The sequence below is a fragment of the Rhinoraja longicauda genome, chromosome 5 (assembly GCF_053455715.1).
Source record: "Rhinoraja longicauda isolate Sanriku21f chromosome 5, sRhiLon1.1, whole genome shotgun sequence".
NCBI classification, from domain to species: Eukaryota; Metazoa; Chordata; class Chondrichthyes; order Rajiformes; family Arhynchobatidae; genus Rhinoraja; species Rhinoraja longicauda.
The window spans coordinates 72,691,005-72,717,699 of record NC_135957.1 but is presented as its reverse complement, the minus strand read 5'-3'; the positions used below and the strand labels follow the sequence as shown (position 1 = coordinate 72,717,699).

General features: G+C 43.4%; 2 protein-coding genes and 2 non-coding genes across 20 annotated transcripts in view; 3 read left to right on the top strand and 1 right to left on the bottom strand.

The window, feature by feature from the left end:
* The first annotated feature begins 5,122 nt into the window (after positions 1 to 5,122).
* On the top strand, positions 5,123 to 13,745 carry rps12 (ribosomal protein S12). The gene is made up of 5 exons (XM_078399785.1): positions 5,123 to 5,352; positions 9,003 to 9,122; positions 10,979 to 11,081; positions 12,029 to 12,130; positions 13,652 to 13,745. The coding sequence occupies exons 1-5, from the start codon at positions 5,339 to 5,341 to the stop codon at positions 13,709 to 13,711; spliced, it is 399 nt and encodes a 132-aa protein (XP_078255911.1). The 5' UTR covers positions 5,123 to 5,338; the 3' UTR covers positions 13,712 to 13,745.
* On the top strand, positions 8,834 to 8,908 carry LOC144594134 (small nucleolar RNA SNORD101). The gene has a single exon (XR_013547356.1). It is a non-coding gene; the product is annotated as a small nucleolar RNA SNORD101 (small nucleolar RNA).
* LOC144594101 (small nucleolar RNA SNORD100) lies at positions 11,795 to 11,879 on the top strand. Its single transcript, XR_013547333.1, has one exon. It is a non-coding gene; the product is annotated as a small nucleolar RNA SNORD100 (small nucleolar RNA).
* A 2,952-nt stretch (positions 13,746 to 16,697) lies between the features above and the next one.
* Positions 16,698 to 26,695, bottom strand: part of eya4 (EYA transcriptional coactivator and phosphatase 4) — a 396,477-nt gene continuing 386,479 nt past the window's right edge. For all 17 annotated transcript variants that reach the window (XM_078399767.1, XM_078399768.1, XM_078399769.1 and 14 more), the window contains one exon: positions 16,698 to 18,902. In XM_078399767.1, the coding sequence (XP_078255893.1) occupies positions 18,822 to 18,902 (81 nt within the window). In that variant the 3' untranslated portion in view covers positions 16,698 to 18,821. The remainder of the gene's footprint in view (positions 18,903 to 26,695) is intronic.

Genomic DNA, 26,695 nt, shown 5'->3' with positions numbered 1-26,695 from the left:
TTTGCTAGATAAACTCTCAATAAATAGCAGTTGCAGATTGTCCATATCGCTTGTTCTGTCCTGAAATCCAACCTGATTGGCACAGGTGGAAAGTCCACTGGTTTCTCCACCAGTGGAAAAGAAGACCATAAGATCCAGGGACACTTGTAAATACGTTCGAGGACTGGAAATACCATTACAGTTCAATCATCATCTTGTGTGTGTTTATGTGATGTCCAACAAAAAATCATGACCTAATGTACAGTTGGCAGAAAGTACATGGGAGATCCAGCAGCCAACTCATGATTCATGGAAACATAGAAAATAGGTGCAGGAGGAGGCCATTCGGCCCTTCGAGCCAGCACCGCCATTCATTGTGATCATGGCCGATCGTCCCCAATCAATAACCCGTGCCTGCCTTCTCCCCATATCCCTTGATTCCACTAGCCCCTAGAGCTTTATCTAAGTCTCTCAAACCCATCCAGTGATTTGGCTTCCACTGTCTTCTGTGGCAGAGAATTCCACAAATTCACAGCTATCTGGATGAAAAAGTTTTTTCTCACCTCAGTTTTAAATGGCCTCCCCTTTATTCTAAGACTGTGGCCCCTGGTTCTGGACACCCAACATTGGGGGAAAAATTCCAGCATCTAGCTTGTCCAGTCCTTTTATAATTTTATATGTTTCTATAAGATCCCCTGTCATCCTTCTAATCTCCAGTGAATACAAGCCTAGTCCTTTCAATCTTTCCTCATATGACAGTCCCGTCACCACAGGGATCAATCTCGTGAACCTACGCTGCACTGCCTCAATTACAAGGATGTCCTTCCTCAAATTAGTACACAATACTCCAGATGTGGTCTTACCAGGGCCCTATACAACTGCAGAAGAACCTCTTTACTCCTATACTGAAATCCTCTTGTTATGAAGGCCAACATTCCATTAGCTTTCTTCACTGCCTGCTGTACCTGCACACCAACTTTCAGTGACTAGTGTACAAGAACACCCAGGTCTCGCTGCACCTCCCCCTTACCTAACCTAACTCCATTGAGATAATAATCTGCCTCCTTGTTTTTGCCGCCAAAGTGGATAACCTCACATTTATCTATATTATTCTGCATCTGCCACGCATCTGCCCACTCACTCAACCTGTCCACCCCGATTCTGGCCTCTCTCCACTGGCTCCCAGTACGGTACAGAATCAACTTCAAGCTCCTCCTATTCACATACAAAGCACTAAACGGGATTGCCTCCCCCTATATCAAAAATCTTCTATCCCACCACTTATTTCCAGGTCCCTCAGGTTGGCCGACTTGGGGCTACTCACTATCCCGCGGTTTAGGCTTAAGCTCAGGGGTGACCGCGCTTTTGCGGTTGCAGCTCCTAGACTGTGGAACAGCATCCCTCTCCTCATCAGAACTGCCCCCTCCATCGACTCCTTTAAGTCCAGGCTCAAAACCTATTTCTACTCCCTAGCGTTTGAGGCCCTCTGAGGAGGCGCTGCGAACTGTTTTTGTATGTGCTGTTATGTTTGTGTACCATTGTATGTTCGTTTCTTAGTACCTGAACTGATGTACAGCACTTTGGTCAACGTGGGTTGTTTTTAAATGTGCTATACAAATAAAATTGACTTGACTTGACCCTGCAACCTCCTAACATCCTCTTCACAGTTTACACTGTCACCCAGCTTTGTGTCATCCGCAAACTTGCTAGTGTTGCTTCTAATTCCCTCTTCCAAAACATTAATATTTATGTAAACAGTTGCGGCGCCAACACCGAGCCTTGCGGCACTCCACTCGCCACTGCCTGCCATTCTGAAAAGTCCAAGTCAAGTTTATTTGTCACATACACATACATGATGTGCAGTAAAATGAAAATGGCAATGCCTGCGGATTGTGCAAAAAAAGAATTACAGTTACAGCATATAAATTAAAGTTAATACAGAAAAGAAAAATTTAGTCCCTGGAGTTATAATAGTTGACAGTCCTGATGGCTTGTGGGAAGGAACTCCGTCTCATCCTCTCCGTTTTCACAGCGTGACAGCGGAGGCGTTTGCCTGACCGTAGCAGCTGGAACAGTCTGTTGCTGGGGTGGCAGGGGTCCCTCATAATCTTGCTTGCTCTTGATCTGCACCTCCTGATGTATAGGTCCTGCAGGGGGGCGAGTGTAGTTCCCATGGTGCGTTCTGCCGAACGCACTACTCTCTGCAGGGCCTTCCTGTCCTGGGCAGAGCTGTTCCCAAACCAGACTGTGATGTTGCCGGACAGGATGCTCTCTACAGCCCCAGAGTAGAAGCATTGAAGGATCCTCAGAGACACTCAGAGAATTTCCTCAGCTGTCAGGTGGTAAAGGTGCTGCTTTGCCTTACCCACCAGTGGGGCAATGTGTGTTGTCCATGTCAGATCCTCCTACTCTTTGCTTCCTGTCTGCCAACCAATTTTCTATCCATGTCAACACTCTACCCCCAATACCATGTGCTCTAATTTTAGTCACCAATCTCCCGTGCGGGACTTTATCAAATGCTTTCTGAAAGTCTAGATACACTACATCCACTGGCTCCCCTTCATCCATTTTACTTGTCACATCGTCAAAAAATTCCAGTCAAGCAGGATTTCCCTTTCATAAATCCATGCTGACTTGGACTTATCTTTTTACTGCTATCCAAATGAATCGTTATTACCTCTTTAATAATTGACTCCAGCATCTTTCCCACCACCGAAGTCAGGCTAACTGGAGTGTAATTCCCCGTTTTCTCTCTCTCTCCTTTCTTGAAAAGTGGGATAACATTAGCTATCCTCCAATCCACAGGAACTGATCCCGAATCTATTGAACATTGGAAAATGATCACCAATGCATCCACTATTTCTAGAGCCACCTCCCTGAGGACCCTGGGATACAGACCATCAGGCCCAGGGGATTTATTATCCTTCAGTCCCATTAGTCTACCCAATACTATTTCTCGCCTAATGAAAATCTCTTTCAGTTCCTCTACCCCCCTAGATCCTCTGTCCTCCAGTACATCTGAGAGATTGTTTGTGTCTTCCTTAGTGAAGACAGATCCGAAGTACCTGTTCAACTCTTCTGCCATTTCCTTGTTACCCATAATAATTTCACTCGTGTCTGCCTTCAAGGGACCCACATTTGACTTTGCTACACTTTTTCTCTTAACATATCTAAAGAAGCTTTTACCGTCCTTCTTTATATTATTGGCCAGCTTCCCCTCGTACTTCATCTTTTCAGCCCGTATTGCCCGTTTTGTTACCTTCTGTTGTCCTTTGAAAGTTTCCCAATCCTCTGGCTTCCGGCTACCCTTTGCTGTGTTATACATCTTTTCTTTTAGTTTTATTCCATCCCTAACTTCCCTTGTCAGCCATGGTTGCCTCCTACTCCCCTTAAATTCTTTCTTCCTTTTTGGAATGAAATGATCCTGCGTCTTCCAGATTATGCCCAGAAATTCCTGCCATTGCTGTTCCACCGTCATTCCTGCTAGGATCCCTTTCCAGTCTACCTTGGCCAGTTCCTCTCTCATGCCTTCATAGTCCCCTTTGTTCAACTGCAACACTGACACTTCAGATTTAACCTTCTCCTTCTCAAATTGCAGATTAAAACTAATCATATTCTGATCACTACCTCCAAGTGGTTCCTTTACCTCAAGTTCTCTTATCAAATCTGGTTGATTGGACTAGGATGTTTGGCTACCTTTTGATAGATAGGATTGAAAGCTCTTGAGGAATCTTCTAAAGTTGGGTTAGATGGAGCATTCTGTACAGACGGATATTTGGGTCCAGGTCCATTATTCACTGAAAGTGGCAGCACAAGTTAAGAAGGCATGTGGTATGCTAGTCTTATAGGTCAAGGCATTGAGTAGAATAGTTAGAAAGCCACGTTGCAGCTTTATCAAACATTGGTTCGGCCACATGTGGAGTGTTGTGTACAGTTTTGGTCACCTCACTGCAGGAAGGACATGGGAGAGGGTGTAGCAGAGGTTTACCAGAATTGTGGATTAGAAGGTATCAGCTATAAGGAGGGGTTGAACAGACATGATTTGTTTGCTCTGGAGAGACGGAGGCTGAGATATGATGAAAGTGTATAGAATTATGAAAGGCACAGAGAGGATAGACAGTCAGAACTTTTTCCTCAGGGTGGCAATATCAAAGATTAGAGGGCATAGGTTTTAGGTGAGAGGGGGAAGTTTACTGGAGATGTGCGTGACAGTTTTTTTTACATAGGGTGTAGTGGTTGCCTGGAACATACTGCCAAGGGTGGTGGTGGAGCTAGATGCAATAGTGGCATTTAAGAGCCTTTTAGAAAGACACGGGGATATTCAGTGAATTGAAGAATATGGATCACGTGAGGCAGATGAGATTGATTTTTAGTTTTATTTAAAGGCACAAGGGTTTCCTCATCATCTTGTCATTACGACTGTCACTGCCTTCCCTTTGCTTTTGTCAGTGTCCATTCTTTGCTTCACTCACTATCTCCTTCGGACATTCCATCGCCACACTTTCCATGTTACGTTCCACTTTGCCAAGTCTGTGGAGACATTTATCTGTTGTGCTGCTACAAGTAAGAATTTCATTGTTCCATTTCGAGACTTATGGCAACAGAACACTCTTGACTTAACCTGTTTGCAAAATGTTCTGCGTAGGGAGGAACTGCAGATGCTGGTTTAGACAATAGACAATTGTCAGTTTACACCGAAGATTGACACAAAAAGCTCTAATTTAGTTTAGTTTATTGTCACGTGTACTGAGATACAATGAAAGGCTTTTGTTGCGTGCTAAGCAGTCAGCGGAAAGACAACACACGATTACAATGCTGGAGTAACTCAGCTTTGCTGGAGGAATAGGTGACGTTTCGGGTCGAGACCCATCTTTTGATTTTATTTCAGACTTTCGGCCTCTGCAGCATTTTATTGGGGGCAGACTTTCCCCGTGCGTCAGACGAGTGGTCTGGATGCTGCGTCGTTGCGTCAGACGAGTGGTCTGGATGCTGCGTCGTTGCGTCAGACGAGTGGTCTGGATGCTGCGTCATTACGTCTGGCGGGGGTCGTCTCGACTTTGCGTCGTTGCGTCAGGCGGGTGGTGGGTGTGTTAAAGTCGTTGCGTCACGCGTGCGTCGGACGCTGCCGCGTCTATATAAGGGCCAATGCCGGCGCGGCGCGGCCTCTCTCCGCCATCTTTCTGCCTCCGCCCCGGGTTAGTGTGGGAGGCAAGGCGGATAATCGCAGCAACATCACCGCCATCCCGCGTCCCGAAGCAGCGCCGACTCCGCCAACCGACCGCCCGCACCCGGCGCACTCCGCCGACGCCCGCATTGCGGCGAAACAACCGCAACTTTCCGGGAAAATAAACGCCGCAAGATGGCCGAGGAATGGTGGGTGAACTGAGCGGGAGGCGGGGGCTCCTCGGCGGGCGGGGGTGGGGGGAGAGGGAGCCACGAGTCCCGGGCTCCGGCCTGGGAAGACAGGCCGGGGAGAAGACTCTCGGTGCAGGCACTATCCACCGCGGACCGACCCACGGCAGGCAGGCGGCGAGGAAGGAGGCCCGCAATGGGCGCCTAGACCCTGCTCCTCCTCCTCCTCCTCCTCAGGCTGCCCCTCTACACTCTGCCCGGGCCTGGCCCCGAGGGAGGGAGGGGAGGGGGGGGGGGGTGGGGGGAGGAGGCGACGCCATGCCCATGGGAGAGCGGCAGGGTCGGGGCGGGGGTGCTGGGGACCGGTGGAGAGGGTGGCACAGTGTGTACGTGGTAACTACAGGTGGAGGAACAGAGGAGTGACGGTCAGGGAGGCAGGCATGGGGGGGGGGGGGGGGGGGAGAGAGGTGTTGGGTCAAGTGAGCACAGGCAGGGGGCAGGGGAGTATTGTCAAAACTGACAACTGAAACAGTAGGTTGATTTAGTTCCAGTTGAGCCATGCAACTGGAAAAGGTAACAGATGGAAGGTTGATTGGGATGTTCTTTCAAACTGATGGTTAAGAGTTTTATAAGAAAATAACTGCAGATGCTGGTACAAATCGAAGGTATTTATTCACAAAATGCTGGAGTAACTCAGCAAGTCAGGCAGCATCCCAGGAGAGAAGGAATGGGTGACGTTTCGGATCGAGACCCTTCTTCAGACTGAGTTTTACATTTATTTTGTTCAACCTTTCTGACAGTCTGAGATGAGTCCAGAGTGCAAAGTTGGTAGGTGGATCCGGCCCAGGACACTTAGCAAGGTGATGAGGAATGCCACCGGTGGGATGGTGATGGAAAAAGAAGTGGACGAAAATGTTGGGGTGACAGGGGTCATGGTAAGGATGGGAAGGCTATGTGATTGGGGTGGTGATGGTTTGAGCAGGGAACAGACAGCCAGGTAATGTCCTTCCACAGACTTACATTTTTGGGAAATTCTCAACAAGTCAGGCAGTACCTTTGGAAGGGGTTCATCTTTGGATTTTGATCTCAAAGGTGAACCTTTTTCCCCAAGACATTTCCCAATGTGCTCTTTCCCAATGTTGTGTCATTTCAGATTTTAAGCAGTTTTACAAAAGATCTCTCACTAGATTTTTAAAATAGTTTTTTTGGTTTAATTTAGAGATACAGCGCAGAAACAGGCCCCTGGGCCCACCGATTTCTCACCGACCAGCGATCCCTGCACATTAACACTATCCTACACACACTAGGGACAATTTACACATACCAAGCCAGTTAACCTACAAACCTGTACGTCTTTGGAGTGTGGGAGGAAACGGGGGAATCTCGGAGAAAACTCATGCAGGTCACGGGGAGAACGTACAAACTCCGGACAGACAGGCACCCGTAGTCAGCATTGAACCTGGGTCTCCGGCGCTCCAAGCGCTGTAAGACAGCAACTCTGCCACCTGAGATGCCTGCATTGGGATGTTGCGGGGTGGGAAGTGGGGGCTGGTTCTTTAGGTTCAATTCTTGCAGCTGGATATGTTTTGTAGAGGTATTCATGTAGTTGTGGAAAGAAGGATGTCCCATCCCTCGGCCTGTCAGTTTGTTTTGTACTTAATGCTTGGTATCCCAATTACTAACTGGTTATTTTGACTTTGCTTGGATTTTGAATATAGGCGATGTATAATATAAGAATAGTCAAAAGTGACACCAAAACACCACATCTCTTAGATTGTGCACGTCGGGTTGATTGCATTAGTCAAAACAGGGTGGACCACGTGAAGGTTGCAATCTCCCAGCCCTAGTCTACTCAACAGCCGAGTTTTGCTCAACAGCTTGGGCTAATAGCTGCCACACCAAACGAGTTGACACTGTCCTTAACGCTGCAATGCGGGTCATCACAGGGATGCTTAAGTCAACACCTTTGCAGTGGCTCCCTGTCCCCTCTCACATCGCCCCTCCCAGCATACGCAGAAGGGAGAGGATGTTGAAAGATTGGTGCACCATCAAGGCTAACCATGACCGTCCCAACCATGCTGACTTGAACAATCTGCCCGACATGCGCCTGAAGTCCCGCAAACCCTTCTGGTCTTCCCTGGAAGGCTTTGACCCCAAGACTGAGTGGCGCAGAGCCTAGAAAGATGCCAACACCAACAGCGGAGAGGTCATCACAGACCCCACAGTGAAACCACCGGGATTTGACCTTCATCGCAAGCAATGGCTAACCCTGAACAGGATCCGCACCCTCCACCTGCACAAGTGCACAGCCCATCACCTGCACAAGTGGGGGATGACAGACAGCCCTGCTTGCACCTGCGGATATCCAGACCATCCCACACATCGTGAATGACTGCTCACTGAGGCTTTCCCCTGGTGGCATAAAGGCCATCCACCACCCCTCCCAACCCTTTTGAATTTGGCGGAAAGTTTCAGCTTTCTTATTTCATTTCCGCCACTCCGATTTCGTCTCACATTTTTCTGCAAAACAGTTGGTAATTGCAATTTTGTCAATTCGGCCGCTAGAGGTCTCTTGGGGTTCCGCGAGAAATCCCCCGCCCTGGAAGTCTCCCCGAAAATGTGGCACCTAGGCTGGGCAAGGCAGCCAATCTCGACCTCATCGGGACTTCCATGGCCAATCGATGGGTTGAATTTGCAACCTGCAGTCGGGGCTCTGGAACTCCAGCCCAGCTGGAGCCAGCACATCTATCCCCATAGCTGACTTTGTCCAGCTGGATAAATCAGCTAAGCCCAGGAAATCAGTGGTGGAACTGTAATGAGTAAATATTAAATTTAAGTGTAAGATTATATAACTATATTAATTAAGACAGGGTTAAAATATAAAACACAGCAGAAAAGCAAATTACCACCTTTTTAGGCTGATTATCAATTAATGTGCAAATCTACTTCAACAAATACTTCCGTATGCTTAGTCTTGTCGCATATATCAACTGTTCATAACTTAATCATACATTTTATGACCATTGTTCTTTTATTCAATACCAAGAGAATTGGGATGTGTAAGGAAAAAAGCAAAATAGAAAAAACAAAACAAAACATTTTTTTCTTTGTGTTGCAAAAAGTATCTGCTCAATAACCTTTCTATAAATAGAATATACTCATGATAGGCCTGACATTGTACACGTAGTCCAAGAACTACAGACCGTTGGAAATAATTGTTTTTCAAACATGAATGCAGCGCAAAGCGCATTTGGCGTGCACACCTTTTTTTTTTGCTGAAAAGTTGCAATATTATGAATTTTGATGTAAAATTCTGAATTTCAGAAGAGGAATACACGAATGGATAATATTGTCATTTATTAATTGCATAATTAATTGTATTGTGGTAGTGCTGTCTCACTTGAACGAATTGAGACCCTCAGTGGTTTCCAAAATATTTGCTTGCTAAAGGTTTGTCTTCCAAAACCTACAGTCATTTTGCAATGATAACTAAAGCTGCATTGGTGAAGTGATGAATTTTCTAATGTCGGATACCCCTTCACTCTTAACAATGAGTGAAAGAAATTTGCTGATAACTTTGTGGCTCTGCTGTGGTATTAAATGATAATAGCCTTGCTATTGGGGAAATGGTAAATGACCAAATGTCATGATTATCTCCGCCAACTTCGTAGCATAGCCGCCGCAGGAGGCGTCATGGATGTCAACACTGCACTTCAGGAGGTGCTGAAAACAGCATACATCCACGATGGCCTGTGTTGTGGTCTCCGGGAAGCTGCCAAAGTGCTGGATAAGTGAGTTACTGTCAATTTCATTACAGTTAATTGATCAACTGCAATAAATATAGCATGTAATCAAATGAACTATGAGGAAAATGTGATGCAGTGCAACTTTGAAAATGTCTAAGGTGTGCAAAAATCTGGTAAAAAACAAAATAAGCCTTGTTCTTACTTAATTGTTGAAATTCACATCTGGTGTAATTGTTAAATTATTTGGTCCTTAAATAGGGTATGAACTTAAAATACAAGTTTGCAGATTGTTATTTGAATAATAGTGCCATCTAATAAAGATAATAGGGAGCATTATATACAATAGAACTTTATTTGTCCCAGGAGGGAAATTGATCTGCCAACAGTCATAAAAACACAAAATACATGAAACGTGAAATTAAAGTGACGAGTGGAAAGGCTTGGGGGGGATGTGCAAAGATGGGGGGGGGGGGTCAGTCTCAGTCCACCCCACGACAGAAGGGGGAGGAGTTGTAAAGTTAGATAGCCACAGGGAAGAAGGATCCCCTGTGGCGTTCTGTCCTGCATCATGTTGCTGAAGATACTCCTCAGGTTGACCAGTGTGTCAAGGAAGGGGTGAGCTGTATTGTCCAGGATGCTCCGCAGATTGAGGAGTATCCTCCCCTCCAAGACCACCTCCTATGAATCCAACTTTGGCCCCAGGACAGAACCAACCTTCCTGATGTGTTTGTCGATCCTGTTGGCGTCTGCGGCCTTCTGCACTGCTACCCCAGCACACGGCGGCGAAGAAAATGGCACTGGTTACCACCGATTGCTAGAATATCTGCAGCATCTTATTGCAGACGTTGAAGGAGTGGAGACTTTTCAAAAAGTACAGCCGGCTCGGTCCCTTCTTGTACGGCTTCAGCGTTCCTGGACCAGTCCAGTTTACTGTCCAGGTGCGCTCCAAGGTATTTGTACTCCCTGGTAAACTGCACATCCACACCATTGATGGGAACCAGTTCCTCTGCTCCTAAAGTCCACCACCATCTCCTTAGTCTTGTCAGTGTTGTACTGCAGGTGATTCAGCCCACACCACTCAACAAAATTGTTGACTACACCTCTATTCAACTTCCCTACCCTCACTGATGCAGCCCACAATTGCAGTCATCTGAAGGCTTCTGCAGGTGGCAGGAGACGGAGGTATATCTGAAGTCCGAGGTGGAGATTGTAAACAGGAAGGGAGAGAGGACCGTCTCCTGTGGGGCCCCTGTGTTGCTCACCACCATGTCCGAGACACAATTCTGTGGCCTAATATATTGTAGTCGTCCAGTCAGGTAGTTGGTGATCCAGAACACCAATGGAGCATCCACCTGCATCTTTGTCAATTTGCTCCCTAACAGTGCAGGCCGGATGAATGAATAGTTTGTGCATGAAGGATGAGGGGGGATCTTATTGAAACATATAAGATAATTAGGGGATTGGACACATTAGAGGCAGGAAACATATTCCCAATGTTGGGGGAGTCCAGAACAAGGGGCCACAGTTTAAGAATAAGGGGTAGGCCATTTAGAACGGAGATGAGGAAGAACTTTTTCAGTCAGAGAGTGGTGAAGGTGTGGAATTCTCTGCCTCAGAAGGCAGTGGAGGCCAGTTCGTTGGATGCTTTCAAGAGAGAGCTGGATAGAGCTCTTAAGGATAGCGGAGTGAGGGGGTATGGGGAGAAGGCAGGAACGGGGTACTGATTGAGAGTGATCAGCCATGATCGCATTGAATGGCGGTGCTGGCTCGAAGGGCTGAATGGCCTACTCCTGCACCTATTGTCTATTGTGCAGGTAAGCAGGGTTTTTTTGCCAGTTGAGGTGTGTCCTGGATGATGTTGGTGTAAAAGTTTTACAATTTGCCCCCTTCTCAACTCTTAGACGGCAAGCCCACTTGTGTGTTCTGGCAAGCAACTGTGATGAGGCCCAATATGTTAAGTTGGTGGAGGCACTCTGTGCTGAACATCAAATCAACCTGATTAAGGTGAGCACAAATAATGGATTGAATAAAGATTCATGCCAATGTCATTTGCTATTTTATCTTAGATTCAACTTGAGCACTATCTTTTTATTATTTAAAAGATGAGAAATGCGAATGATTGTAATTACTAGACTCTTACTAAACTAGTCTTAACTATCCAAAGCAACCATTTGAGTGTGCAATTTCTATTTCCATAACTACTTTGTAATGAGATTGGTCTTGCACTTCTAAGGCTGAATTCTATAATCTTTTGTCATCATCCAAACCTAACGCAAAATGGTGAGTGTATCTCTCTGCCATACATATACCTGCTGACTGCACAGAAATGTAGGCCAGGCCACTCAGCTTCCTTTATACACTGGTTAAAGGTTATGCCAATATACTAAACTTACACCCACCTTGACTGTTTGCATTTAGCATTCTGAGTATTGGGATAGCAATTGGAGACTTAATCGCTCCGTGTGATTGAGCAAGTTGTGCCATCCAGTGGTTGATCCCCTCATTTGAATAATCTCACAGTTATAGGTTATTTGTATAGGTCTGATAAATTTAATTTAGATCTGTTAAATTAAATTTATCAAACCTATACAAATAACCTATAACTGTGAGACTATTCCGCTCTGTCTTTTCCTAGAGAATAAAAATTGAGATGCACAGACATTTGACTTGATTTCTGAGTGAACTATATATCCCGAATATTGATCAGAATGTCGTACTGTGTCAATGATAATCATTTGGTTCCCTCTACTGAATCAAATGAAGAAAATTGCTTGAATTGTTACCCAGAACGTCTGAGATACAGTATTAGATTTGGCGTATACTGCTGACTATTATTGGCAAGGTTAAGATTCTCGCTCAGCTTAATGATTAAGGTGACCGAGAAGGGAAGCTCGCCTTAATCATTAAGATCAATAGTAAGATTCACACTATAATATCTTTGTCTAAACAAGGTTGATGACAACAAGAAACTCGGTGAATGGGTAGGCCTATGCAAAATAGACCGAGAAGGAAAACCTCGTAAGGTTGTGGGTTGCAGCTGTGTCGTTGTCAAGGTGAGTTTATTTTATGTGATCCCTTAAGTTACTAAAAACTTGCCATAATTATTTGGCGCATTTTTTCTGCGCTGATCTGAGAAAAGATGGCATTTGACCAATTGGAGACAGACTTAAAAGGCTGGAGTAACTCAGCGGGTCAGGCAGCATCTGTGGAGAAAAGGAATAGGTGACGTTGCGGGTTGAGACTCTTCTTCAAACCTGTCTTGACTTGAAGCGCTGGGTTACTCCAGCCTTTTGTATCTGTCTTCAGCTTAAACCTGCATCTGCGGTTTCTCCCTAAACATTTCACCAATTGGTCTGGGTGTAAGGAAAGGAAGGTTCTCCATTCCTGGATACTGCTGACGGGATTAGTGTAGCATTCAGGTCATTACGTGGTCCTCTGATTGAATAGCCAGATACCATATTTTTGGAATATGGCTAGAATTGCATTTGATGTCAGTGAATTCAGTAATTTGCTAGGTCAAATCTGATATTGTCAAAAAGGGACATTGTCTCATTGAAATCTTAGCTAAATTAACAGGATTTAAGATTGTGAATTTTAAGGTAATTTAATTCTAACCACATTTGCTACATTGAGTTTAATAGGTTTGTGCTTTTTGCACAAAACATTAAATTCTAGAATTAAGCTCTGGTTGTGTAACAGAAGCAAGCCCTTCAGCCTGCCGTTTCCTTGACGGTTAAGGTCCTTATAATAGTCCCAATTCCTTACATTTGGTCTGCAGCTTTCTATGCTCTGGCAGTATCTGGCTCGTCTAGATACTTAAATGTGATAGTACCTCCATCCTCAACATCTCAATCTACACTTTCCATATTTCTGCCACCAAAAATTCTCACTCCAATCTCTATAAATACCTGCTTCATGTTAAACCCATGCTCTCTTGTTTTAAACACCTTGCCATGAGGGGTTGGATCGTATTATCTATACTGGTGCATCTAACTTAAATACACCAACCCAGGCAACCTGGTGATTCCTTTGCATCCTCTCCAGCCCATTCTCATCCTTCCTATAGTGGTATGAACAGAACTACATACAAAAGTCCATGCGTGGCCTAACCAATGTTTTATAAAGTTGTAATATAATGTTCCTACTCTTTATATTCTATGTCATGGCTGATTAAGGCATGTATCCCATGTGCTATGTTCATCTTATCTTCCTTGATCCAAGTGTACCCCAAGGCCCCTCTGTTCATTAATATGCTGTCAGACCTTACCATTTGCTGTGTATGTCCTACCCTTACTGGACCCTGTCAAGAATGAATTCTATCTGCCATCGATCGCTCCAACTATCCTGCTGATTGATATCTGTAGCCTGAGATAATTCTCTATTTACAAAACAAAATTTGTATGCAATTTTAACTTAAGAAGAACCCATATAGTAAGCAACCTGGCTTGATGCTTTGAGAGTTGTTGTTCATTGCTTAGTGCATTAAACTTTCATTATCAAATACTTTCATTTTTCTGTTTTGGAGATCATGTGACATGTCAATGCACATATTAAATGTTTTTTCTTCTTTTCAGGATTATGGCAAGGACTCGCAAGCCAAGGATGTCATTGACAACTATTTCAGGGCGAAGTAATATACTTTAATAAAAAAATTAAAACACTTTAAAACTGACTCCTTTTTGACCAAATGCACGAAATGTATTGCTGTCTCTACCGTAACAGAATGAACATTATATTTCACTGATTGTATTGAAAATGTACTTGCTGACTACATTTTCAATGACAACTAATCTTCCAATGCACGATGCAAGTTTTTTTTGATAGACACTGATTTCGGCCATAATCAAAAAAAGTGCAGCACAATGCTCAGGCAAAAATGGCGTGTTACCATTAGTGTATTTCTGATCGCTTGGCCGGCTGAATACTGGAGAATATGTTGAAAGTGTCCAGGCTAATTATTATCAATTCATTAAGTTAAGATGTTATATTTTACTTGCTGTATATAGTGAGCCAACAAAGAATTGAGGTGTTTTAATCACTGCTTGCTTTGTCATTAACTAGCATGGAAATATCTCCTGGTCTTGGGTGCTGTTTTCTGCCTAGCCCTTTAAGATAGTTTCAGGATTATTGAAATATGCAGCACAGGAAGATGGTATTGTATCTTGCCCATTGGATAGATTCTGTCAAGTTCAAGGTACTTAGCCTAAGTTCACCCGGTGAAAATCGATTTTAACCAAAACTAACATTTCAAAACCAAGTTATTTACTAATTTCAAAAGATTAAACTGGATAAGTTGAAACTATTCCTGGCTTTTCTGTTTGCTGTCTGCACTGGTTTAAAAATAACTTAAAGAATCCTTCGTTATTTCCCGAGATGCTGCCTGACTCGCTGAGTTACTCCAGCATTTTGTGTCTACTTTCATTATTGCAGGGTCACTGGTATTGAGTGAGCAATGCTACTTGCAGATTATTGCCACCATCTGGTAATTTACAGTACTGTATCCAAAACTTGTTTCTGTTCATTCAAAGCTGAATTTTCAAAGTTGAGTGTATACCTATTCTACATTCTAATAACAATTGGGTGTAAACCATCTGCATGAACTGGGGGAGGGGGGAGAAATGGGAGATATGTCAGTTGTATTTTCAATTTGTTTTGGAGATTGTTGTTCACTTTTGTAGACATTCTGACCTTCGCAAAGCTTATCAAAACGCCACTTGCAGAATTGGTATTAGTCATATGATACAGTGAAAAACGTTTGTATACCTGCACTAGAAGTATTAGGTTTAGTTCTGGTTGAAGGCTGAAAGCAGAAAGACAAGACGTTAATGCAAAACAATTACAAAGTAATTGCGGCCACCTTGTTATAAGAAAGATGTCATTAAGCTGGAAAGACCAGGGAAGATTTACGAGGATGTTGGCAGAAAACTTGAGGTTATGAGCTATAGGGAGAGGTTGAGTAGGCTAGGACTATTTCCTGGAGCACAAGAGGCTGAGGGGTGATCTTTTAAAGGTTTATAAAGTCATGAGGTGAAGAGATATGGGTGAATAAGTTTCCCGAGGTAGTGGAATCAAGAACTAGAGGGCATAGGTTTACAGTGAGAGTTGAGACATTCTCACATAGTGGGAATGTGCAATGAGCTGCCAGAGGAAAAGTAAAGGCAGGTACAATAACCCTGTAAAATCATAAGTACTTTATTGTCATATGTAACAATAAGGGAATAATACAATTGCAGCAGCACAACAAATTTGTAAACACTGGTATATCTATATACTAAAACTCTTGTTTGTTCGCTTGTTGCTGAACTACAGCCAAAACGGTACACAATAGTGCGACAATTTTAGGCCCACCTTACCGTCGTCCCGTGGTCCTTTGGAAGAAGTTTAATTGAAATCGGTGATATATTGTTAAAGTTATTCACATTTTAAAGTTTAAAAAACTGCGCATGCGCAGTTGGGGCTCCGTTGATCTGGTACGTACGTAAGATGGCCGCAGCATCCGCGCGTGCACAGAACAAACGTCCGTGACTGCGCATTTGGGGCCCGTTGAACAGGGTTCGTCCACCTTGGGAGCGGCTTTACATTCGTGATTACATTTACTTCTCTGTGAGTACATCCATTATTTCCAACTCTGATTTACCAATAAAAACTGGCATGTGGTCTCCTGACTTTCCTGTTCTGAATAACTTGTTGATATTGAACGAGAGGTTGTTGCAGCAATGCTCAACCCAAGTATTCTATCTCTTCTGCATGCTGACCTATCACCACCCACGATTCAGCCTTAACAGTGGTGCCATTGTCGAATATGTCAATTGGGGCCATGCTTAGCCACACGGTCATGGGAGCAAAGAGAGTAAAGCAGGGGCAGAGCATGCGTTTCTTGTGCATGTGCACTGTAATCCTGCTCAGACACTTCTACAATAATATCAGTAGTGAACTCTAGCTTATGCCAGCACTTCACCCTTCTCCAACTACAACTACATATCTCACAATCTGCCTGTTATACAACATCAAGCATGGTACCCAAGAACAATGTATCACATTCACTTATTCCAACGTTCTCCTGTTTCATAGGATGAAATGACGCCTTGGTATTGTGGTGAGGACAGTTGAGGGTGGTGGAAGGAAAGCTTACACCATTGTTTACCTCTTCCTATTTCACCCAAACTCAATAATGCCATCACTCTAGATTCCTCAATTCAAAACTAAACAAGCTAATTCGTCGCAAAGGCTGATGATGGTTCCTATCTTCACCTTCAACCATAGTATGAAATTCTAGCTTCAATACTCCCTACTCTTAAAACCCACCCCCCCCCCCCCCAAATCTACCTGCTTTAACCTTCCCCAATTTACCCTTACCTGGCATCCACCCTTTCTGTGGAACGCCTTTTAACATTTCTTTGTGTTAAAACAGACCTCTCAGTTACTGTTAGATGCAAAGTGCTGGAGTAACTCAATTGGGTCAGGCAGATCTGGAGATAAAGGATGGGTGATGTTTCAGTTTGGGACCCTTCTTCAGACTCTTACTGTTATATATTTAGACTACTGAAATAGTTACTAAATGAAACAAGCATTCATGTGTTCCAAAAACTGAGATTGTTTTAATCATTGAAATTAGTTTGCTTTATTCATTTTGAAACACAGAAGTATCAAGACTGTTTCTGTACATGTAAATTTAAGATAATTCACACTAAATATATTACAAAAAAACCCAGGACCATTTAAATTTCCACAATAATTGATTTTAATGTTCAGAAAGCACAATCAAAATAAATTAAAAAAACATAAACAGTAATAGTGTTGCCACTAAACGTTTGCTGTGTGGCCAATACATATGATTCTATAGCCCCATAGCCGGTATCTAGGAATAAAGTTAGACAAATCAGAGTGGTGTATCGATGTAGTGTGCATTTTCTGAATATCCCCTATACTAAATCACGCACAGAGCTCTGGGGAATTTGAGTTACAGCATAATGGCAGAATATCCAATCTATATATTATGTACAATTTAAAAAAAATTTAGTCAGGAGGGAGATGCTTGTGTGATAGGAAGATCAGAATGTTTGTACTTTTAAACTGCAGAAAGTTCTGTATAAATAGACACAAAATGTCAGAATCCTATATATCACAGAACTATGATTTCCACACAGCAAAGTCAGATTGTATGCAGAAATTGATAAGGTAATACTCGGGAGCTTCAACAAAGGTGCAACTGAGCTATTATAGAAGCAATTTTATATACTTAGAAAAAACTTTATTGCTATGTTTTAGTATTTTAATTCAATCCTACTATTACCCTTTCTTAACATGCTTTATCCTGTCTGCCAAAATGCCATAAAAAATCTAATGCACAACTACATTTATTTCGTACAAGAGAAATTTTGTTTAAAGGCTTTAAATATTGGCTTTATTAATAGGTATGTCTTATGAACCAAGTAATTAAAATACACTAGTAATTGCAATATTGGTTTAGAAAGAAAATCTCAACATGGGAAGTTGGATGACTGACTATTTGTAGAATGAATCGATTGGTGAAAATGCAGTAAGCCTTAAACCTTGATCAAAACCCTTATCGATGCATTTATTCCCTTTTGTTCAGAGATGTCACATGGAGGAAGGAGAAAGGGAGGGATGGATTAGGATAAAGTTTATATGTAGTCGGTGAGGACGGGGAAGTATATTTTTCAGATTTAAAGAAAATATAGGCTTGCATGAAATCAAATAAGTGCCCAAACCAAAATTCTTTTAAGAAATTTCCCAGAAATGTTAAAACTAGCATAATGTCAAAAAGTGTCAAGCTGTTTCTTAATGACTAAAATAGATTTCCTCAGTTTAAATTAAAAAGTTTCTCCTGGATATTATTAAGGATTGTAATTTACAATTAAACACTAAAATCCAAGTAAAACACAAAAACTCTCCAATTTTTGATTTCCTGTTTAGACCAACAGCCTGGAACATTGCTTCTCTGCTTTTACAATGCAGAAACCTTTTACTTCTGATTCTTTTAATAATTTGGTCATTTCAAAAAAATAATCATCACAAAGAATTTATCTACACATTTGTGGAACAAAAGTTACATTGTAACACACCAACACTGTCTTCTTTTAAGGCACAACACATCGTTTATGTATATTCTTCTTGTCAAGCTTTACAAAAAGTGACTATCCTCATAAAAGCAATTATGTTTATGAATCCAGCTGCTAACTTAGTATAAGCTCTCACAGTAACTCAGTTACACAAACTGCAGGTCTAGATGTGATTGTCAACGTAGCCCAGCGCACTCCTAATGCAGTTGTCAGCCTGGATAAGCAGACTAAAGTTTGCTAGAAACTGCATTATGGAGAGAATCCAATGGCAAGGAATGCCGTTGAACAACTTCATGCCGGATGCATTGGAGAGCAGCTTCATGTTTCTTAAAAGAACTAGTTCATTGTATGAGCTGTTCAAGCATCCTGGGCATTGTATAATCACTCGAAGAGTTGTAAAATACACACAACTTGCACTTTATCTATTATGAACAATATTTTCCTAAGACCAACATAGTTCCTTATACAGAGGTTCAATGTACCAGTCACTGTTCAGCAGTTTGAATTCTCAATAGCCTCACATGACAAATCAATTCTCTTCATTTCTTAAGACAAATGTGGAAGCCAGAGGTGCTGTAGATCACAGAGGGAAACTTCACATATTCCTAAAGGTTGCTAATAGTTGTTGACTTTGTATCTCTGGCTGTGCTGCACAAGGCAGCTACAAGTATTCAAGTTCCAGTGCTTGGTTCAAAGCCAACAGGTCAGAGTGGCTTGATATCCTCCAGAATGGCATATTGTGCTGCAAGAAGAAGAACATGAAACAAACCATTCAGCATTAATAATCACTGAACCTGCATCAAGAGCACGTCGATGCATGTGAATTCTGCACTCTCAAAAGTTTCACAATAAATCTAAAATGAATTTAGATTTCTTTGGTAGAGTTCTTTGTCAGCTGCTAACTACAATGGCAGTATACTGCAGCTTACTGTGCAAAAGCAACTAGACAACAAATGTAAGAATTGATATCACATTCATCATTTTACCAGATAGACAATATAGTTATCAAACATCATGACATATCTTTGTAGATGGTGTTTGGCAAAGGAGAAAGCCACAGCCTCACCTCATAAGATCGCACTCTGGCCTTATTTTGGAAACACAACTCCCCAAAAGTATCTATGGGCTTTTGATCTTGGTTCAAATGCCAAGAACCACGTGGTGAGTGAGGTGCATTTATTTTTTTTAAACTTGTGAAAGGGCCAGTACTCCTCTGGTGTATCTAATACAATTATTGCAGAGGGGAATTAGGAGGGGGATATCATAGAAGTACTGAACCATACAGCACAGAAACGCTCCCTTCAGCCCACCATGTTCATGGTGCCTTTTTTTCCCACTTGCCTGAATTAGGTCTGTATCCTTTTTTGCCTTACCTGTGCAGATGGCTGTCTAAATGCCTCTTAAACAGGAGTAATTGTGTCTACCACCTGATTCTATCACCTCTTCCGATAGCATGTTCCAGATATCAAAAATTCTGTGTAAAAACAGACCCCAAAGCCCTCCTGTTTATGATACCCCTATCATTGGAAAATGGTCATTTATTGGCATTTAAACGTTTCAAGATATCAAACCATCCATGTCCTTAATCCTGATGTGCATCAGATAATCGCCGCATACCCTTTTTGAACCTATTACCTTCCATATACTTCTCCTTGGTGAATACTGATGACAATAGACAATAGGCGCAGGAGTAGGCCATTCGGTCCTTCGAGCCAGCACTGCATTCACTGTGATCATGGCTGATCATGCACAATCAGTACCCCGTTCCTGCCTTCTCCCCATATCCCCTATCATTAAGAGCTCTATCTAACTCTTGAAAGCATCCAGAGAATTGGCCTCCACTGCCTTCTGAGGCAGAGAATTCCACAGCTTCACAGCACTCTGAGTGAAAAAGTTTTTCCTCATCTCCGTTCTAAATGGCCTACCCCTTATTCTTAAACTGTGGCCCCTGGTTCGGGACTCCCCCAACATCGGGAACATGTGTCCTGCCTCTAGTGTGCCCAGTCCCTTAATAATCTTATACGTTTCAATAATATTCCCTCCCATCCTTCTAAATTCGAGAGTATACAAGCCCAGTTGCTCCAGTCTTTCAACGTACAACAGTCCCGCCATTCCGGGAATTAACCTCGTGAACCTACGCTGCACTCCTTCAATAGCAAGAATGTCCTTCCTCAAGTTTGGAGACCAAAACTACACACAATACTCCAGGTGTGGTCTCACTAGGGCCCTGTACAACTGCAGAATGACCTCTTTGCTCCTATACTCAACTCCCTTTGTTATGAAGACCAACATTCCATTGGCTTTCTTCATTGCCTGCTGTACCTGCATGCTTCCTTTCAGTGACTGATGCACTAGGACACCCAGATCTCGTTGTACGTCCCCTGTTCCTAACTTGACACCATTGAGATAATACTCTGCCTTCCTATTCTTACCACCAAAGTGGATAACCTCACACTTATCCACATTAAACTGCATCTGCCATGCATCCACCCACTCACCCAACCTGTCCAAGTCACCCTGCAACCTTATAGCATCTTCCTCACAGTTCACACTACCACCCAGCTTTGTATCATCAGCAAATTTCTTCACTGCCTGCTGTACCTGCATGCTTCTGCATGAGAAGTATTCACTTAGAATGCCATATCCCCTGGTACCGCACAAAGATTGGTTCCTTAGGGACTCATTCTTTACCTGACTATCCTCTTGTTCCTAATATGTAGAGAATATTTCTTCATTTTATCTGCCGTGGATATTTCATGAACCATTATCTGCTTCTAATCCCTTTATGCATTCTCCTGTACCCTCTATATTCCACAAGATACTCATTTGTTCCAGTTGCCTACACTTGTTATACGGTCCCCTTTTCCTTTACTTGATCAAACCTACAAAGTCCTTTCTCATTCAAGCTTCCCCAATCTTGCCGTCTTGATAGTGGTCAGTCACTTGTGACTGCAATTAAGACATTTTTTGAAGCCGATAAACTAAACTCCCCTGTAAGAGGTGCTAATCGAACGACAAAGTCGATTTCCATGAGGCAGTTTGCATGGACTTTTCTCCTCTATCATCTTAATTTATATGAAGAACTGGATGTGCTGGAGTTGCTCAAAGGGTCAGGCAGCATCTCTGCAGGACATGGGTAGGTGACATTTTGGGACAGCACCCTTCTTCAAACTCGATCCGTATCATTAGCCTATGCATGTCCTGCAGAGATGCTGTCTGACCCGCTGAGATACTCGAGCATTTTGCTTCCTCTGCAAGTTTACCAGCATCTGCAGTTCATTGTGCCTACATCCTATTTTATGTCCACCGTACAGATGATGATGGACATTAAATTCACTCAGTGCGACACAGTGGTGCAGCTAATGGAGTTGCTGCCTCACAGCTCCAGTGATTAGGTTCAATCCTGACCTCTGGTGCTGTCTGTGTTGAATTCGTATGTTCTCTCTGTGATCAAATGGGTTTCTTCCAGGTGGTCTGGTTTCCTCACACATCCCACAAATGTTTCGGTTGGTGGGTTAACTGGCCACTGTAAATTGCTCTGGTGATAAAGTTGTTAGAATCTGGGAAGGGGGATGGGCGTTGATGGAAATGTGGGAAAGTTAAAATGAGTTTCGGATAAAAATCGGGTCAGCCCAGATTTGGCCACATCTCTTTATGACTATCACTCTAACTTGCTGTGCTAAGTGATCTGATTTCTAGGCTGCTGTCTTCTGGATGAGGTGAGTTGTTAAACTAAGTATCTGCCCATGAATTTGGGGATTTATAGATCCCATGGCATTTGTGAAGAGCAGTGCAATCATCCTGATGGAAACAAATAAGGAAAATGTTTTTAGTAGTAGGCAGATTTATAACACGAGGATCTAAGATCAAGATGATAGACAACTGAATTATACTATCTGGAGAGCGGACCTGAGCTACTATCCACTTCACTGGAGACTCGAACTATCTTTAATCAAACTTTACTGGACTATCTTGAACTACATCATGTGGATGGCTCAATTGTAATCATGTACAGTCTTTCTGCTGACTGGTTAGCATGCAACAAAAAAGCTTTTCACTGTACCGCGTTACGTGTGACAATAAACGAAATAAAAACTAAGAGTGTGTCACAGAATTTTGTTTTAAAATGTCAAGTTGTTGTAATAAAGATTATATTGCTTGCAAGTAGAATGCAAGTAGAATAGTGATTTTCAAAGTGGAAGTGGATGAATACACAAAAGGGTATGGGGAGAAGGCAGGAACGGGGTACTGATTGTGAATGATCAGCCATGATCAGATTGAATGGCGGTGCTGGCTCGAAGGGTCGAGTGGCCTATTCCTGCACCTATTGTCTATTGTCCATTGACAATCTCAGGGATATTGTGAAGGGATGGAGGTGCAGGGCTGACTGGCCAACTCTTTCAGAGAACTGGTGCAGCGGTGATGGCCGAAATACCCTCCTCCCATACAATCTAGGCTCACATTCTTCTGTGAAGCAACATAATCAGATTTTTTAGTTCGTTGTGAAGTGTTTTGGAATGTCCTGCGGATGTGAAAGGAACTACTGAAATACCGATTTTATGTTTAAAGCTAATTTCCTGCAGTGTATTTTAGAAGTAGCTCAGGGCTAAAAGCACAGGTAATCACATACATGTATTGCTGGAGTAACTCAGCCGGCCAGGCAGCACTTCTGGAGAACATGAACAGATGTTTTGGGTCGGGACCCTTCTTCAGACTCGCTTGTGTTCAGATTCTGAATGGACACCTGAGGCAACTGGATAATTTCAGACTTCAACAGTCTGAAGGGAGTCTGATACACTTTTACTATATTTTGACTTTTACTATTTTGTATTCATTGTGTTACCACAGATCCCACAATAGTAACAGTGCGGTTGATCTCTCTGATACAACACCCAAAAAAAGGTGGAATAACATTAGGACCTTGCAGCAGGAAGAAATACTGCAAGTGGACCTCAATCTCTTGGAGAAATGGTCCAAACTCAGGCTTTCACCCGTTTAAATCCATTTTCATTCACCAAATGAGCATCTCTAAGTTTGCGGATGACACGATGCTGGGTGGCAGTGTTAGCTGCGAGGAGGATGCTAGGAGGCTGCAGAGTGACTTGGATAGATAGGCGAGTGGGCAAATGCATGGCAGATGCAATATAATGTGGATAAATGTGAGGTTATCCACTTTGGCGGCAAGAACAGGAAAGCAGAGTATTACCTGAATGGTGAACGATTAGGAGAAGGACATGCAACGTGACCTGGGTGTCATGGTGCACCAGTCATTGAAAGCAAGCGTGCAGGTGCAGCAGGCAGTGAAGAAAAGGAATGGTATGTTGGCATTCATAGCAAGAGGATTTGAGTTTAGGAGCAGGGAGGTTCTACTGCAGTTGTACAGGGCCTTGGTGAGACTGCACCTGGAGTATTGTGTGCAGTTTTGGGCTCCTAATCTGAGGAAAGACGTTCTTGCCTTAGAGGGAGTACAGAGAAGGTTCACTAGATTGATCCCTGGGATGGCGGGACTTTCATATGAAGAAAGACTGGATAGACTAGGCTTGTACTCGCTGGAATTTAGAAGACTGAGGGGGGATCTTATAGAAACATTTAACATTCTTAAGGGGTTGGAGAGGCTAGATGCGGGAAGATTGTTCCCGATGTTGGGGGAGTCCAGAACCAGGGGTCACAGCTTAAGAATAAGGGGGAAGTCTTTTAGGACCGAGATGAGAAAACATTTCTTCACACAGAGAGTGGTGAGTCTGTGGAATTCTCTGCCACAGAAGGTAGTTGAGGCCAGTTCATTGGCTATATTTAAGAGGGAGTTAGATGTGGATCAGGGGGTATGGAGAGAAGGCAGGTACAGGTTACTGAGCTGGATGATCAGCCATGATCATATTGAATGGCGGTGCAGGCTCGTAGGGCCGAATGGCCTACTCCTGCACCTATTTTCTATGCTTCTATACATTCCACGTGGTCGATAATATGTATCTGTTGAGGGGGAAAGGGATCTTAATAGGCATTTAAATATTCACCAATAATACCAACGAAGAAGACGGAACGAAGAAGATAGCAAAAAGTGGTGAACACTGCCCAGTCCATCACGGGAATTGACCTAACCCACAATCAAAGGGATCTACAGGAGTCACTGCCTCAAAAAAGCATCATCAGAGATCCACACTACCCGGGCCACACTCTCAATTCACTCCTGCCACCAGGAAGATGGTACAGGAGCCTGAAAACTGTAACGTCCAGGTTCAGTTGCAGCTTTTTCCCAACAACCATCAGCCTATTGCCTCCAAATAAGCTCCAAACCACAAAGTCTTGGGGGCATTATTTTTGTCTTGACATTACTATTGTCTTCGCACTGCTCTCCCTCGGTGGTTGCTCTGATCCCTTTGATTGGCTGACAGGCCTGGAGGGGCCAATTCTCAGCATCATAGCTGTTGGCTTGCCACTTGAAACTTGTCAGCCTACTCTCTATAAAACCCAGGTTTTCTGGATGAAGGCGATTGTCACACCTCCTCCTTTGAAGACCAAGACGAAGCTGCTGGGATGAGCCTGTGATTGCCAATTTCATTGCATATGTGCTCTGACAGTGAGGGGCAGTGTCCTTCATGTGGACTTTCTTACCACTGTTAATAGAATAACCCCTGTGAGTTCACCCTAGTGTTGGTGTGGTCACTGTTTTGGCACATCTACATACTAAAACTCTAGTTTGTTTGTTTGTTCCTGAACTACAGGCAAAACGGCACACGATAGCGTGACAATTTTAGCCCCACCTTACTCACCGTCGTCCCTTTGGTGTTAATGGAAGAAGTTTCATTGAAGTCGGTGTTATATTTTTAAAGTCATTCATATTTTAAAGTTTAAATCTATCTCCCAGGGAGGGGGGGGGGGAGGATAAGGGGGATTGAGGGGGATGGAGTGGTGGGGGGGAAGGGGGGATAAGGGGGATGGAGTGGGGGGGAGGGGAATGGGGGGGAGGGGATGGAGGGAGGGGAAGGAGAAGAGAAGAGGGTGCTGCACCAATGCAGGAGAGGTTTGGGCCCAATGGGTCCACTTGGTCTAGTATAACAGTAAAATTCTCTTGACTAAGGACCAACAGCCAAAGCAAACTATTTTGGTGACACGAGACTCAAAAGCTGGAACCTTGAGCAAAATTTAAACTGTTGGAGGAACTCAGAGTCTGGAGGGAAATGGATAGATGATGTTTTGGGTCGGGACTGGGGTAGATGTGGCTACGTCCACACCATCTTTATTCCCTCCCCATTATTCCCTCCAGAAATATTACACGACATGGACTTTTCATGGAAGGATACAACAGTTCTTCTTTATTTTCCTGTTGAGTGAGTATTTTCATCAGAATACTTGAGGAAGACCTGAGGGCATTTGTACAAGCTGGTAAAATGCCAAGGTTTCTGTTTTTTTCTGAAGGATTGCAGATACACGCGGCAATATACCCTTTTCACACAGTGAATGTGTAATCTCTCTGTCTTCTGCAGAACACTGATTGTGAGGAAGAAAATTTCATAGAAATGGCATTTATGGGGATTGTCTATGCAACCTGCTAGCCTTTAAAATTAACTGCGAGCCACTTTCTTGAACTTTTTGTAGTATACATAGTGAATCTACTCCTACTTGCTGTGCAGAGTAGTGCAGGATTTTGACCCAACTAAAATGAAGAATGGGAGATGCATTTCCACATCAGGATATGTGTGTTTTGAAGGGGATCATGCAGTGGATGGTGTCCTCATATAGCTGGTGCCATTGATTCGCTAAAGAAAACGAGGATTTGGATTTGAGATGTGGCTCAATGGTGCCATGAGTCGCAATTGTTCATTTTGTGCACTAATTTGTCGCAATTGTTCACTTGTGCAGCTAAAGTGCAGGAGGTACAGGAACGGAATATTTGGGGTGGTGAATGGTGGCCAAGGAAATTTACTGACTGTATTGGATGGTTTTGTGAATGGGTGTTATTGAAGCAGGAATCAACCAGACAAGTGGAGAATTATCCGCTTGCTTCTTGACCTGTCGGTAGAATGGGCCGCTGGAGGCCCTGCAGCCGCCTGGGGCTCGAATGGATCAGGCGCCGCTCCAATAGGCCAAGGGCACAAATTGGATGCAACGGAGTAGCGGTGGAGGACATTGACAACATTGCTTGGCCAGACCGATGACTGCAACTCCAACCCAGTTCCGAAGATAAACACAAAATGCTGGAGAAACTCAGCGGGACAGGCAGCATCTCTGGGGAGAAGGAATGGGTGACGTTTCGGGTCAAAACCCTTCTTCAGTGCCGCCGCCAGGACAGTGGGCCTTCATGGCCAAGTTGAATCTCTACGTTTTTAACAACTTTGGACTTGAATCTTACAAAATGGCAGCGGAAACGTGGCGACCTACTGTCTAATTCCTTCACTCATGTACTTGAGTATGATTGTACCTATGTAGAATAAGACTTTTACTGAACTGTGCAAAAAAGAATACATATGACAATAAAGTACTATTGAAATGTTGACGTGCCTTATAGATCATAGAATGGGCCTGGGGACAAGGAAA